Here is a 15,575-nt window from a genome sequence, read left to right on the forward strand (position 1 = left end):
CGAGCTCAACGGTGTGTACCTCCTTACCCTTTCCTCTCAGGTTCAGACTTTCGTTGTAACACTTTCTCACTAACTTCTGGTCTCCCTTAATGGTTGCGATTCCCTCTTATGTTGGGAATTTCATGCAAAGGTGGGGGTGAAAACCACTGCTCCGAGCCGATTTAGGGTGGTTCTGCCTATTAGGGCGTTGTAGGCTGAACCCACATCGACGACTATGAAGTCGATACTCAAAATTTTGGATTTCGCCCTTTTTTTCAAACATTGTGTGAAGGGGTATGAATCCTAGTGGTTTTATTGGCGTATCCCCCAGCCCATAAAGGGTGTCAGGGTAAGCCCTTAACTCTTTTTCATCCAACCCCAACTTATCAAATGCTGGTTTGAACAGGATGTCGGCTAAGCTTCCCTGATCTACCTGAGTTCTGTGAAGATGGGCATTGGCAAGAATCATAGTTATCACAAATGGATCATGTGTATGTGTTTTTTCGGGGTCTGTGGTGGCGGGTCTCTTCGGCCTTCTTCGTCTCGCTTTCTCTTGCCATGATGGTCCGACCTTTCCATGAGATATCTATCCAACCGACCTTCTCTGGCCAACTTTTTTATCACATTTTTAAGGTCGTAGCAATCATTTGTTGAGTGACCATATAGCTTATGGTACTCGCAGTAGTCGCCACGATTCCCCCCCCCCCCCCTTTATTTTTGATGGGCCTAGGGGGAGGTAGTTGTTCAGTGTGGCAGATTTTTCTGTACACATCTACTAAGAAAACTCGTAGAGGAGCGTAGGAGTGATATCTCCTAGGCCTTTCAGGGCCAGCTTTCTCTTTCTTTTTAGGCTCTTTTTCTCTTTCTTTAGATGAGTGAGAGTGTCCCAATCGCCAACTTCGCTCTCGAAGCCTGGCGTTTTCCTCCATGTTGATGTACTTCTCCACTCTTTCCTATACATCACTCAGGGAGGTGTGGTGCCTTTTTGAGATGGACAAGGAGAAAAGACCTTCTCGAAGTCCATTTACTAGGCCCATAATTACTGCCTCCGTGGGCAGATCTTGAATCTCTAAGCACGCTTTGTTGAATCTTTCCATGTAGTCCCTTAAAGGTTCTCCGACCTCTTGTTTTATTCCCAAGAGGCTCGATGCGTTCTTTACTTTATCCTTTTGGATTGAGAATCGCATGAGGAACTTCCGTGAGAGGTCGTCGAAACTGCTGACCGACCTTGGGGGGGAGACTATCGAACCACTTCATTGCTGCTTTAGTCAGACTTGTCGAAAAAGCCTTGCAGCGAGTAACATCAGAAGCGTCGGCTAAGTACATCCGACTTTTAAAATTGCTCAAATGATGCTTAGGATCCGTGGTTCCGTCGTAGAGGTCCATATCAGGGCTTTTAAAGTTCCTTGGTATTTTTGCCCTCAAAATGTCCTCACTGAATGGATCTTCTCCCCCCTAAGGGAGAATCTTCTCGGTCACTGCGAGAGTTTGGACCTTTGAGAGCGGACTCTAACCTTAGGAGCTTTTCCTCAAGCTCCTTTCGTCGCTCGATCTCGTTCCTCAGATTTCTCTCTGCTTCTTGTTGTCGTTCCAGTTCTTGCTCCAACTACTCCACACGCCCTTGATGACCATGGAACAGTCCCATGAAGTCAGCTACATGGGGATGCCCTTCCTTTTCTGATTCGCGTCCCTCAAAGGAGTTTCCCTTTTGGTCCTTTACTCTCGAGGTGCCTTCTTTATTCTGGTTGGTCGCCCCTTGGTGGGTGACTATCGCTCTGTTGTTATTACTAGCATCCTGATTTTCTTGCTCAGACTCGGACACCGTGTTTTCATCCTCGTTGAATTCCTCCGCCATCATTAGTTGATCTCCAGGTCCCCGACAACAGCGCCAATGTTACGTAGGTAACCTGAAGTTAGAGGATTGGCCTTGTGAAACTGGCCCACGCGTTGAGTGAAGATAGTCTCCGCCTAGACTAGCGTCTGGGAGCTGCTCTCCGACTTGTGTGTGTGAAAGAGTGGGGGTGGTACCTGCAAAGACACTTTGATGCCTAAGTCAGCAAATGGTTTTAGCAGGTTTTAACAATACTGGAACTTAAGAGATACCTGAGGGGTGTCAGTGTATTTATAGTGGAGAACCAATAACCACTGTTGGAGTAGTTTCACCTTTTTAGGTGGATAACCGTCCCTTTATCTTAGGGAAGTTGAGATATGGCTCCTGGAAGTGGGTTGAAAGATTTTAGGAGCAGTTACTTAAGGGTTATCTGCCAGCTAATCTTCGATCCGACTTTCTTAGAGCAAGTTGGTGTAGGATCCGACTTCTTGCGAAAAGGTCGGTGTCGAGTGAAAGCTAATCTTTGAATTGAGCCTTTTATTTAGACTTGGACCTTAGTGTTGGGTCAAAGTATGAACAATATATATATATATATATATATATATATATATATATATATATATATATATATATATATATATATATATATATATCACAGAGATACGTGATGACATCATTTTCATAACAAATTTCATCATGAGTCACTCATTGAGATTGACTAGCTTTATTGCATTTGTTCCTGCAAAGCATTCTTTTCCATTATTAAAACAAGATTCGCATCAATAATTGTAGTATTAAAATGATTCAAACTCACTAAGCAAGCATTGCAGGAAATGGTGATCAGTCAAGAGTAAAACACTTATAAAAACGTTAATCAGAAAAAAAGGATACTACTGAAAAGATTTCGTATTAGATATGTGGTGGAATAAAATAATCAATTTTGCGTATGTAACATATGAGGTCTTTTGAATTTTGTGATACAGATTCTCTAACTCTTCACTTAGTATATGATATGTGGGAGTGAAATATTCTAATAGAGAAGGTGAAAGAAATTATCTATAAGTATAAAAAAAAAAAAAAAAAGAGATGAATATTCCCATTTTATGAAGTGATTTATTCTATACTCATTGCCAGATAGATAAAAAAACAATACCTACCTTTATTGTATTTCCCATTCTTAGAATTCAAATTTTATTAGGTAATTATATTATTATATTGTTATACAAAAGGTATTTATTTTATTTTATATAAGTATTATAGTCCACATTAACTTAGAGAGTTCCAAATAAAATTTCTCATCACCAAAATGAAGATATTTCTGTGTAAGTAAACAAGTGTTTAAGAACATATTTTCCTAAAGATAAAAAGTTACTCTTTTGTTCTCTAAATTTTTTATTTTGTACCTTTAAATTCTCTCTTTTGTACAAAAAATGTAAAAAAAAAAAAAAAAGAAAAAAACCTCTCCCTCTCAAAATAGTAGTAAAATACTAATCCTGTTCTAGAACAATAGCAGAAGCTTCTTGAACAGTTGATTAAACCCCACACACTAATTCACAACTCCTCGCTAAAACTCCGATCTGTCCGAGGGGCCGCCAAACAGCCCTTAACAGGGAATAACATTTCACGTGGATATATTCCAATATTTTAAATGAGTTTAAGAGAAAAAGGGAATGAAAAAAACAGAAATTACTAAGACTACAGTACACCTGTCAGGTTTCACCCGCAGACATCGCCAAATAAAAAAGTAGCAGGTAAAAAATCAAAATGTTGAAAGAAAACTGCAGTTAACAGAGCTCAGATTATTGATTATTGAACAAATATAGCGAGAGATATTGCACGTACTATTTAAATGCATAATAGTATTTTGATTTTTGTACCTAAAAACAAATGGAGAGTTTCATCAATAAACATTATTCGTTACGAATTCCTACACTTAATAAAATAAGACGATCATCCGCTATATAACATGTATGTGTTGTTCATCAATATCTGAGACTACCTATTCCACAGTCCCCTAAGTGTAAATTATATAATACTTGCTTGGGGATTTAATATTCTACTAATCTATCATAACATAAAAATACATAAATAACAAAGAAAAGAACAAGACAGCGGTCAAGAAAATCATTTCCTCTCAAGGATACATGTAAGCCTTCACCGTCAGTGCCCCAAAATTCCGCGAAGGCCGCAAAAGTATGGTTCATCCTAATTCTAGAATTTAACATATCAAACAATACGGATGCCAGAATCAAGACAGATGAACAACCAAAAACAATCACCAGACATCTCTAAGATAACGTCCATCCATCTGGAGTTTTTTCACTATAGCTTCTGCCTTTGATGGATCCACATTTTCCTGAAATTAAATAAAGAAATATGGTTATATTTTATACAACAGTGTCGTCCAATCAGTCCGTCAGTTAGTTAAACAGATATCCCATAATTTGATTACGCCAGAAGGAAAACACAGCATTCTAAATTTGCAAAAAGAATTGAAATATATATATATATATATATATATATATATATATATATATATATATATATATAATTCAAAGGTCAAAATTAGCTTCGGGTAAGAGTTCCTAGTGAAGACACTGAAACAATTATTTGCAGATGAGGTCGTAGAATTATAATTTGCTTCAAAGGAATTCAAGAAAAATCTTTTTTCCCCCCCCCATCTCCCAACATAGTAGCTTTTTAAAACAAAAATAGGAGCACTTGTTCATTTTGATTTTTCCTGACCACTCCTGATTTAAGCTCTACACCGCTAGATCAAGTGAACAAATTATTGTCATATTTGAATCACACACAAAATACATGTTTGGATGGGCACACGTATAAAAAGAATAAAAGAAATGCTGCCATATCTGAAATATGTACAGCCCCCAACAGCTGACAGAAAAGAAAAGAATATTGAACATAACATTTCTCAGCACAAAAGCTAAAAAGAGCCTTGCTCCTACTAGAAAATAGAAATATAAGGGGAAAAGAATAGTATAAAAGTTTTCACCAACAGATGGCAACTTCCATATCTTTAATCTATAAAAAAAGAAGCCTAACAATCAGTCAATTATGTACAATCCCATAAATCAATATTATTTGGAAGCATGTGCAAATAAATACTCTTTGTGCATGTAAAGATCAGGAGAAGTTAACACTATCAAGCATTTCACAAAGGGATGGATGATGAAAGACAATAAGCACCTGCTGCTGGACAATGGTATGAAGAGTGCGATGAACATCCCTGGCCATACCCTTGGCATCACCACAGACATAAAGGTAGCCTCCCTGAGAAATCAGACTCCACAGCTGTTCTGCCTGCACATCAGAAAATTAAAGCAATAAGTAATTTATCTGGCAACATTTATTCCCTACTAGGCTGTGCTATCCACACTCACTTTATCCATCATCTTGTGTTGAACATACTCCTTTTGAGGCCCCTCTCGAGAGAATGCAACTATTAACTCTGACATGGCACCTTGTTCAACAAAGTTCTTTAGCTCATCCTCATAAATAAAATCCTACACAACATAATTGAAAAGATCACACCTTGATCCAAGAATCCACTGAGATTGAAAGCGCAAGTGCAACTAGTTTACCATTTGACGGTTCCTACATCCAAAGAACAGCAATGCAGGACCAAGATGAACACCATCTTCTTTGAGAGCATATCTTTCCTGGGTGAATCAAAGACAAGAAAGAGTTAAGAACAAGCAGATACTTATAATCTTTTATTTCACCAAATTAATTGATGAAAGTGATTTATGTTACTGGCAAGTTTTTTGGGTGATAAGAAAATATTGAGGAAAGAAAATTGACGTTTCAGAATTTGGGAAACAAAATTACCCATTTAGGTAAGACAGGTTTTCCAATAAGCTAGCAGCTTGTATTCCAGTACTGTATAGCTTTTGCGTGAAAAACATTACTTCTATTAAAGAAACATTATCGAAAGACATGGGAATTGTGCTTCCACTTTGGTCACCATGGAGAGGCACCAAATCCATGTCTTTCAATGACACCTGATTCCTATGTATGTCGTCGCTTGGAAGGACTTTGTCTGGGGATAAAATCACTTGAAAGTCCTTAGACAAACATTGCACATATGTATCTAATTCCAATGTTCCTCTCCTATCCTATGTTGCAGATATGGTTAATGAGCAACACTACTGCTAGTGGCATGGGTACAGGGGATGAAGAGGCTTGAGAACTGATGGAATGAAAGAGTGGTTTGTTTTACTTAAATGATTTAATAGCAAGAGAAATGGTTTAGCTGTAAAAGTTGGATTGTTTCATTTAAATGATTCAATAGAAAGAAAAACATTTAGGGTTTAGGGTTTAGCTGTAAAAGTTGGTTTGTTTCATTTAAATGATTCAATAGAAAGAAAAACAGTTTAGTTGTGAAAGTTTATTTATATGGATGTATCTATGTGAGGCTCATTGCAATACCACAAGATGTCTCCTTTTTTTGGCCATTCCCCAAATTTTAAAACTAGAAAACTGTACATATCCAGATACCTGCAAAAATCCCCTGAAAGGTGCCAATCCAGTACCAGGTCCAACCATAATAATAGGAGTCGAATGATCAGCTGGAAGCTTGAAATTTGATGGCCTAATAAAAATAGGAGCCCAGCTACAGTCACGACTTTTCTCCAAGGGAATAGCATTCTGGTCATGTGAGATGTAAAGTTAATTATGACAGCATGATTGGGTATTGCATCCAATAGGGGAGGGACATCCAAAATACAAAAAGGGGATGCAGGATGTTGAGAGAGGGAGCATATGATTGCATGATAGTCAAATTGCTACCTTCATCCAGGTAGAACATACTCCTTTGTGAATTCTTCCAGTGGGAGTTGGACCATGCACCAAGGCACAAGTTACATGTACCCTTTGAGGGGCAAATCTGGCAATAGAAAATAATGCAACATCAGTTCTAGTTCTTGGTCCTCTATCTTGTGCATTTTTATTCTGGTGATGGCAAGATAACCCACCTAGGAGAGGACGAAATGGAATAATAGCGAGGCTGCAAGCGAGGTGCTATAGCAGCAAAAAACACACCAAGCGGAGGTTTTGCAGATGGAAATTCAGCCATCACCTCAAGGAGACTTCTCTGGCTTCCAACCACCCATTTGGAGTACTCATCCTAAAAGCCAAAAGTTGTAACATCATCAAGAGAAATGGGGAAGAGGTTATGCTAGAAAACAACAGAGAAAATCAGGGTTAGCAAATGTGTTCACCTTCCCTTCCGGAGATGTGAGGAACTTCAATCTCTCTGTTTCACTAGGTTCAGAAGCATGAGCGGCTAATGCAACTAAAGCGGACTGAAAGAGAAGCATAAGTAAATATTTCTTCTTTTCTTGAGAAAAAGTGGGATATCAAAAGAAAACACAAATATAGGAGAACAATAGATAACTTGAGAACAAGAGGCACATGAAAATAAGAACATGTAAAACCTTTCTCGGGGGGTTTAAGAGATCTGCATAACGTGCTAATGCAGCATGTAGTGTGCAAGGACCAGGGAAAGGAGGTTGCAGAGAACCTCCCAACGCAGTACCATCCTCACTATCAACATGAAGAGAAAACAGCAAATCTAAACTTTGACCCAACAGTTTCCCAGCTTCTACAACAGTGTCATCACAATTATCAGCATAAACACCCACATGATCTCCGGTTTCATAACTGAGAAAGATCAGACAGAAGATGACAACAGATTAATCATGAGTATACAACCAAATAATGAGGACAAGAAACACCTAGTCCAGCTTACTTTATGCTGGTCCCTGATATATCAAACTCCAAATGTATGCAGGAGCGGTCAGATGCAGGTTTGTGAAGCTCCCTTTGAACAGCAACATTAACCCTTCGAGAAAATAGCCAATGGATTTGTTTTGGTATGGTTTACAGAATGAAAAAAATTAGAAAAATGGTCATAAAATTAGAATGCACAACTCCAAGAACCTGCATGGATGATGAATGTCAAATACAGCACTCCCATTTGCCATATTCAGGTTATTATTATCATAAGCTGAAGTGATGGCAGGATCATGAATCACTACTCGGTATTCAGGAATAGCAGCTGTATAAGGAGTAGAAACAGTGTTAACATCATCCTCATCCCGTAGCAACTGATCCAACTCGGGCCATAGAGATTCTTTCCTATAAAGCAAAAGTAAATCATGGCATTTGACAAGCTTTAATGAATGACATAGTGCATATCAATCTTAATTTCAGCAACTATATATTTGAGCCATAGATCGGAGTATGTTTACCAGGCAGAAAAATCATCCTCTATAGATTGATCATCATCACCTAGCCCAAGTGGAACAAGACGCTTTGCACCTGTAGCAAAATAACGTGAGAAGATATCTAATCTGAACTACCTTGCATCATTAACTTGAGTCTAGCGTCAAATATTAGATGCATGCCGTTACTTGCTCAACCTCTAACTTCAGATCATTAAATCTCCATACATGTAAAGTTTAACATGAAAGTCAACATCCCGGGTTTTAAATAAAGTGGGATTATCAACGGCACGATGTGAGTACAGGGTATGTGTCAACCGTCATGTTTGAACAAGAATTCACTTATCTGATTACTCAACTAACAAATTACAATGAGGCAATAACCTTGTTCATCCCTAGCCAACCAAGGCATCCCTCACTACTACTATAAGAATTTTTAGCATTTTGACAATACAATCGGAAATTTCAATCTCTGTCTAGAATTTACTATATGAAAACAATTCTTTTAAGACAACTTGATCTTTTTCCATGGGCTTGTTCAAAAACTCCCTAAGCAAATGAAAAAATGAAGTTTCACAAGTACGTTAACTTTTCAGATGAAGCGCAAAAATGAACAAAAACAATGAGAATTGAGAGACCTATCTCTAAAATTTTAATCAACGATGATAATGATGGCATTGTGAAAATATCAATCGAGCAGATATTCCAATTTCAATACCGTTGAAATGTGGGTTACATACCTTGCTCAATAAGATCCTCATCAAGAACCTTTCCTATCTGTTTTGAAAGGAAAAAAAAATCAGATTATGCTCTTTTTTACTGTTCTTTTTCAAATATAAAAATAAAAACATCTGAGTTGTACCTTGTTAAAATGTTCATATTGCCTGTTACCTAGGCCAAAAACTCCATATGTAAGATGCTGAAGCCAGGTTCCTCTCTCCTCTTTCCCCTAAAATTTAGGCACCCCAAAACTTAGAAGTTAGAAAGTATAAGAGAGAATGGATCATGAGAAAGTATAAGAGAGAAATCATAAATCAAGGATTTCTTTAAAAATTTAAATGACTACCAACCTCGGTAAACCATTTGTAGAATCTTGCAGCATTGTCAGTTGGCTCTCCATCTCCATAACTGCCATATCAAGTCCAATACATCAAATCAAACCAAACACAGCAGCTGAACAGCATACACTTTTAAAAAAGCACTAGATGCATTTCATTGATTTTTACATGCGAACTTACGTTGCTACCATGAAAAATGCAAGAGTCTCTTTCTTTAGCTTCTCTTCATATTGATCATCATCAATTGCATAGTCATCCTGGTGCAAATTAAATACACTAGACAGCTAAGTCAAAGCTATCTTACAGATTGAAGTTTCATTAGAATAATAGCAGATGCTTCCAAAGCTTGCCCAAAGAAAATTCACAACATCTAAAAGATTACTATTAAGTCCCAAATATACAATCAAAACGGAGAAATTCCAGGCCTGTTCAACTTACCAGGTCAACAACTTTTACAGCTGCTTTTTCATATCTTGCCTTGACCTCTTCTGCTAGAGCCTATGATAACCAAAGAAAAAGGCACATTAGTTATATCAAATTGGCTGTGAATTAAAGACAAGATTTTTAGCTAAATTATATAAATTGGCTGTGAATTTCAAAGCACTAGAGTAATTAACTGTTTTGAATTAATTTCACATAATCATCAACTACTCAAGCATAACATTTGTAGTAAAAATAAAACATTAGAACTTTCAACATACAACACTGGATAAAGTACTCATTGTTATGAGCCCAAAGACCGATAACATTTTAACGTTCCAACCATTTACCCCATCCACTACCACAATTATCAAGTCAGATGACTGATTCCCCCCCCCCCCCCCGAAAGACACGGGAGATCCAACCTTACGGAAAAGGAACAGTCTCGACTGCCATTACCAAACCTCAGTGTGCAAGTCAAGCCTTATGACATCTTTGATTACAATGACTCATTTTTACATGACACCAATAGTCTGCATTCTTTGGTGTTTCCAAGATCCAAATAGGGGGTAGCATAAAAAGAAGAAGACATCAGTTTGCCATAAGTAATTAAGGGGCTAGACATTAAAGCGCTGTTATTACCTAATTCAGTTTGCCATAAATATTATTGTTGTAATCCAACAAAAGTAACAGCAAATGCTGAGCATAAAGACATTGCTGATCCATTTCTAGTGCAAAATCTATTTGTCATTTTCTTGTATTGGACCGTCTCTATTCTTCCCCTTTGTTTACGCCCCAAAAAATTTGAAGAACAAAAGAAGAAGAAGAATGAGAAGAATGCCAACAGATAAAAGTAACAGCTAAGCAACTCCTAAATTTCAGCGTAAGCACGCTGCACACATGCAGCTTCATCGTTCATCAATCTAAATTTCAGTCACCAAAAAGCATAGTACTATTTGGTACTACAAAAAGCACATATTCTCAAAAAAGGAGTTCATGTCCCCATCTCAATCGCAGTTTAGCATCACTGTCTAATCACAGCATTACTTTAGCACACAAAGGTGGTGTTCCATTAGCATTAACAAGGATCCAAAATCAACGAAAATGGAGCAAAGCTACAACCCGCGCTACAATAAAAACAGCATATTCTCAACCCAACGAACTGAAAATTACATCAAGTCACCAAAAAACACAGAATTCAGAAATTAAAAAAAATAAAAGAAAGAAAAAGAGGAATATACCTTCGCAAAGCCCTCAGCTGTACCAGTTTGAGTACCAAAGAAGATAGTGACCTTGGTCTTCCCTGAACCAACGTCGACGTCGTCATCCTCGTCCTTCACCAACGGCTTCGGCACGATCACCGGCCTCACCTCCCGGCTCCGATCCGACGATTTCTTCCAGAAGAAGATCAGCAGCCCAATTATCAGTGCCGCCGAGGTCGTCGCGATCAGGACCACCGAATCCGAGATAGAATCGCCGAGCGACACGCCTAGCACCGACTCAATTGTACGCACCAAATCGGAGCTTGAAGACATCGCGAACGAGTGCGAGTGAGTTGGATCGGAGAAGGACCGAGTCAACTACTGAGTCAAAATTGAGGAACACGCTCCGATTCGGTCTTCTGCACTTCCCTCTCGCCGAACCCTAGGTGGTGGCTGCGGTGAAGAGAGAGAAAGAGGGAAGTGAGAAGAAGAAGCAGAAGAAGCAGAAGAATATTCACGAGAGAAGTTAGACCAGAAAATTAGGGACACTTCCCCATTTGATTTGGATTTATATGAATATCATTTTCAGGGTATTAAGATTTTCATTTACGAGTATCTACCTTGCAAGTTGCAGCTTGTGAGCGAGAAAGACGAGGCAGCCCGATCGCCGTTGACAACTTTACCCCGAGATCTTTGTCCAAAAAGATAGCTTTTGTGTTTCCCATTGGTTATTATTACATCTTTTCCATCCCTACTTTTTTTTTTTAAATAATTAATTAAAGGAGTTAGCTAACATAGACACATGAAACGCTTATCATTACTCCATTAGTCAAAAATTTTAAATGTTTTCATTTATTTTATGAATGTAAAACAAATGTATTAGATATTTAAATTTTTTATATTTTTTAATAAAAATTTTTTTAATTTATAAATTTAATATGTACACTTAAAGTACAAAATAGATAAATCTTTTAACATGTATACTTCATTAAATTTTCGTATATATTTTAGACATAATATTTATCTTTAATTTGTAACAATATCTTAATAAAATATATAAATTACTTTTTAAGACACGTTTAAACATATTAAATATCATCGTATTTTACTTTTATTCTTAACATATATTTTTAAAATAAATTTAAAAATAATATATTATTATATTTATTAATAAAAAAATTATTTTAAATATTTTATATAATTAAAAATACATAAAAACAATTAAAATATTATTACAAATTATTTTTAAAATATTTTATAATTTACATATATATCGTATTTCCATATTCTATAAAAATGTTAAAATTTATGTATCTGTGTGTCTCAAATTCGTATTAGTATCTATATTTGGTAGAAAAAAATCATTGCCAAGTATAATTTAAATAAATAAATTATGGAACTAAGAAATGGCTTTGAAAGAAAATAAATAGAATTTTAGTCTTTTTAAATATGATTTAAATATGACAAAGTATACCATAAATGATAAACGTATAGGAAGAGTTTTAAATATATCAAAAATATCGGTATTCTAATTGTTTTAACTGTTAATCTAAATTATAAAAAATATATATAATATATATTAATTGAAATCAACTGTTAAAACAATATGAACACCGGTATTTCTGATGCACTTAAAATTTTTCCAAACGTATAATGCATTTGATTCTATTTTTGTGAAAATTTATTTATATAATTATTTAGAAGATACATATAAACAAAATTGAGCCAAAAAGATGTTATTTTTGGATTTTTTATTTTTTTAATTTTTGTCACTCACTTAAAAAAATTACTTAGGGCAAATTACCAAATTTAGAATATGAAAATATCTTTTCTTAAGTAAATATACAAATATTGTGTCGAAATTTAATTTTAAAATTATTTTAAATACAAAAATACCGGATATTTAAATCTTTTTACCAACTAAGTAGAATTAAGTTGTTAAAAATAAAAATCTACTCATGCGTCACTCTCTTTCTTTTATTACATTCATTCTTTCTCTTCTTTAACAAATAACAACTTACTCTCGGCCCCTTATTCTTTCTTCTCTTTCGATTTTTCACTGCATTGTGCTGAATTTTTTGTGCATTTTCTTTAGAATTTTATATTAGTTAGATGTTGTTTTAGAATTTTTCAATATACAACGCAGTATTTGTGAAATTAGATTTGACTTTTTGTTAAATACGCAAATTTTCGTTAACAATGAAAAATTATAGTTTAAATGAACTAAATCAGTGTGAATTGGATTTTTTTTTTATATTGAACGTAATTGAAAAGATACAAATGACTTTTGTAGTGATTCTGATAAATTACTTGTGTTATTGTTCTATGTTCGATATTTATGAGCTATTTGTGTGTGTATATATATATATATATATATATATATATATAGATTCTGATTATTTATGCTGATATTAGCTTTTGTTACTTGAGTTGTTCTATAACAAATTAGTGTTGTTCTATGATTCTGGTTTTTGTTCTATATATATAAATTTCTATGATATGCTAATTAAATATGTGCTACTTATAAATATTTTTGTACTGTAACAAATTAAAACTTATTTTTTATGTGATTTTTACTATGGCTATTTTAAGATCAATTTTTGTATGATGCTGATTATCAGTATATACCAACAGTTGGGATGATTTTTCACACTCTTGAAGAAGTTGAAAATTTATGTGAATATTATGCTAAATATGCAGTTTTTTCTACTAAAATAAAAAACTCAAATAGGAGAAAAAATGAAATAAAATCCAATTCATTACATGTAGTAGAGAGAAAAATAGCAAATATGGTATACCGCATGCTGTGAAGATAAATCCGACTTTGGATTGCAAGGTATCCTGCAAAATCTATATGAATATGGTGAAAGATACTAGTATTTGAGTTATTTCAAAGGTTATTCTGACCCATCCACATTCATGGTATCCTGATCAAGCTGAAATACTTAAACAACACAGGGAGCTTAGCCTACATGTTCACCGGATAATCGAGAATAATGATAAAACTTGTATCAGATCAAGTAAAGCATAACAAGCACTTGTTGCAGTGGTTGGTGATCATCGTGAATTAAATGTTATCGAAAATGATGTTAAAAATTATATTAGTAGGGAGATTTGTAATGTTTTTGAAGTAGATGATGCAAAAGAGTTGAAAAAATACATTTTGAGAGAGCAAAATCAGAATTTTTTTATGAGCTTGAACTTGATATTGATAAGTCAACTACAAATATATTTTAGGCTAATGTAAAAGCAAGACTGCATTTGAGTATTTTGGTAATGTAGTTTTATTTGATATTAAGCATAATTTCTGTGCTAAATATATGAATTTTTGTGTTATGTATATAAATTATTATGCTAAACTGAGATATAGTCTTATTTCTAAATTTTCGGGTAGGATTAGCCTTTTGCTTTCTTTGTTGGTGTGAATCACTATCGTCATTTTGTACTTTTTGGATGTGCTTTGATGAAGAATACGGACACTGGATAATTCAAGTATTTATTTGAATGTTAGTTTTATTGTATCAGTGAAAAAGTTCCAAAAGGTATTATTACTGATCAATATGCATCGATGCTAAGTGCTATTGAGATTTGCATGATAACTATAATTCATAGATAGTATAATTGGCACATTTTAAAAAAAGGTTTCACATAAATTAAATAGTTATAAGAGACATGTTGAAATTCAGCAAGAGATGAATTATATTGTTTAGGGCTCTCTTTCAAAAGAATAATTTAAAAACAGTTTGAGTAATTTTCTTATTAAGTATGATATAAGTAGAAATAAGTGGTTAATAGGTAATATTTTTGTACTACATGACTATATTTTTGTGTTTGAACATGTTATTTTTGTACTATTCTTAGATATTTCTTTACTTTGGTTTATTTAATTTGCTTACTTTTTACATTATTTTTTTATAGAACCGTTTGAAGATCGTGATCTATGGATTTCAGTACATCTTGATTGTTATGTTTAGGTTGAAATGAGAAGTATATAAATAAACGAGAACATACATGTTTTTCTTAACTAGTTTTTTACATAGAAGATCTAATTGATTTAATTTGTGAAATAATATGATAATTGTCTTAGCCGTAAAGAACAAAAAAAAAAATTTGATGCTACAGATTTTAATAGTGTTATACATTGTGCAACAAATTATCGGTAGAAGTTCAATTTCAACATATCTATACTCATGCAAAGTTTAAAGAAGTGTAAACATAATTTAGAGAAAAAGTAAATTGTACTACAAAATTAAAGCATCATCTTTTAAGCATTAAGGCATACAAAGTCTTAGAACAGGTTGTAAACTCCGTGGTTAATAGTTTTGAAGTTACATAGAATTAAGAGGTATATTATGTCGTTATTCTTTGTGTGTACTAAGTTTTAAACAAGTAAAATAAAGTGGATATATACTAAAATGTTGGAGTAAGAATTTAAAAAAAAAACATAAAGATATCAAGAGCAGTCATGATAAGCCATTATTAGAGGCTAGACGTAAGAAATTTGATGAACTAGTTTTTCATTCACATAATTTTTGTCAATTTGCATCAAAATGTCCAGAATTGACTACTATTTTATACTGTACATTTGACAATGTAATAGTTGAGATACAGGAATATAAATCTAAAGATAATAAAAGAACCATGTTATCATATGAGGATGATTATCTAAATGATGTTAATGAATTTCAAAATTCACCACATGTGAAAACAAGAGAACGTCCTAAAAAATAGTTGGGATCAAGTACCAAAAACATATTACAAATGCAAGAAAAAGAAAAAAAAAAAAAAAAAGCTCTACTTGAGGTAATTTTGATATGCCATTTTATATTATGATTTGTTT

At 34.4% G+C, this 15,575-nt stretch overlaps 1 protein-coding gene across 1 annotated transcript; it reads right to left on the minus strand.

Moving 5' to 3' along the window:
• Positions 1–3,654: 3,654 nt before the first annotated feature.
• Positions 3,655–11,554, minus strand: ATR1 (P450 reductase 1). The gene is made up of 19 exons (XM_016308236.3): positions 11,356–11,554; positions 10,775–11,188; positions 9,552–9,611; positions 9,294–9,370; positions 9,126–9,183; positions 8,918–9,004; positions 8,796–8,832; positions 8,083–8,152; positions 7,772–7,969; positions 7,581–7,673; positions 7,267–7,492; positions 7,051–7,134; positions 6,805–6,956; positions 6,620–6,716; positions 6,329–6,478; positions 5,413–5,490; positions 5,212–5,334; positions 5,018–5,131; positions 3,655–4,166 (listed from the first exon to the last, which is right to left on the minus strand). The coding sequence occupies exons 2-19, from the start codon at positions 11,066–11,068 to the stop codon at positions 4,086–4,088; spliced, it is 2,079 nt and encodes a 692-aa protein (XP_016163722.1). The 5' UTR covers positions 11,069–11,188; positions 11,356–11,554; the 3' UTR covers positions 3,655–4,085.
• Positions 11,555–15,575: the final 4,021 nt, after the last annotated feature.

The sequence above is a fragment of the Arachis ipaensis genome, chromosome B7, assembly GCF_059453495.1.
Source record: "Arachis ipaensis isolate K30076 ecotype BB chromosome B7, ASM5945349v1, whole genome shotgun sequence".
Taxonomy (NCBI): domain Eukaryota; kingdom Viridiplantae; phylum Streptophyta; class Magnoliopsida; order Fabales; family Fabaceae; genus Arachis; species Arachis ipaensis.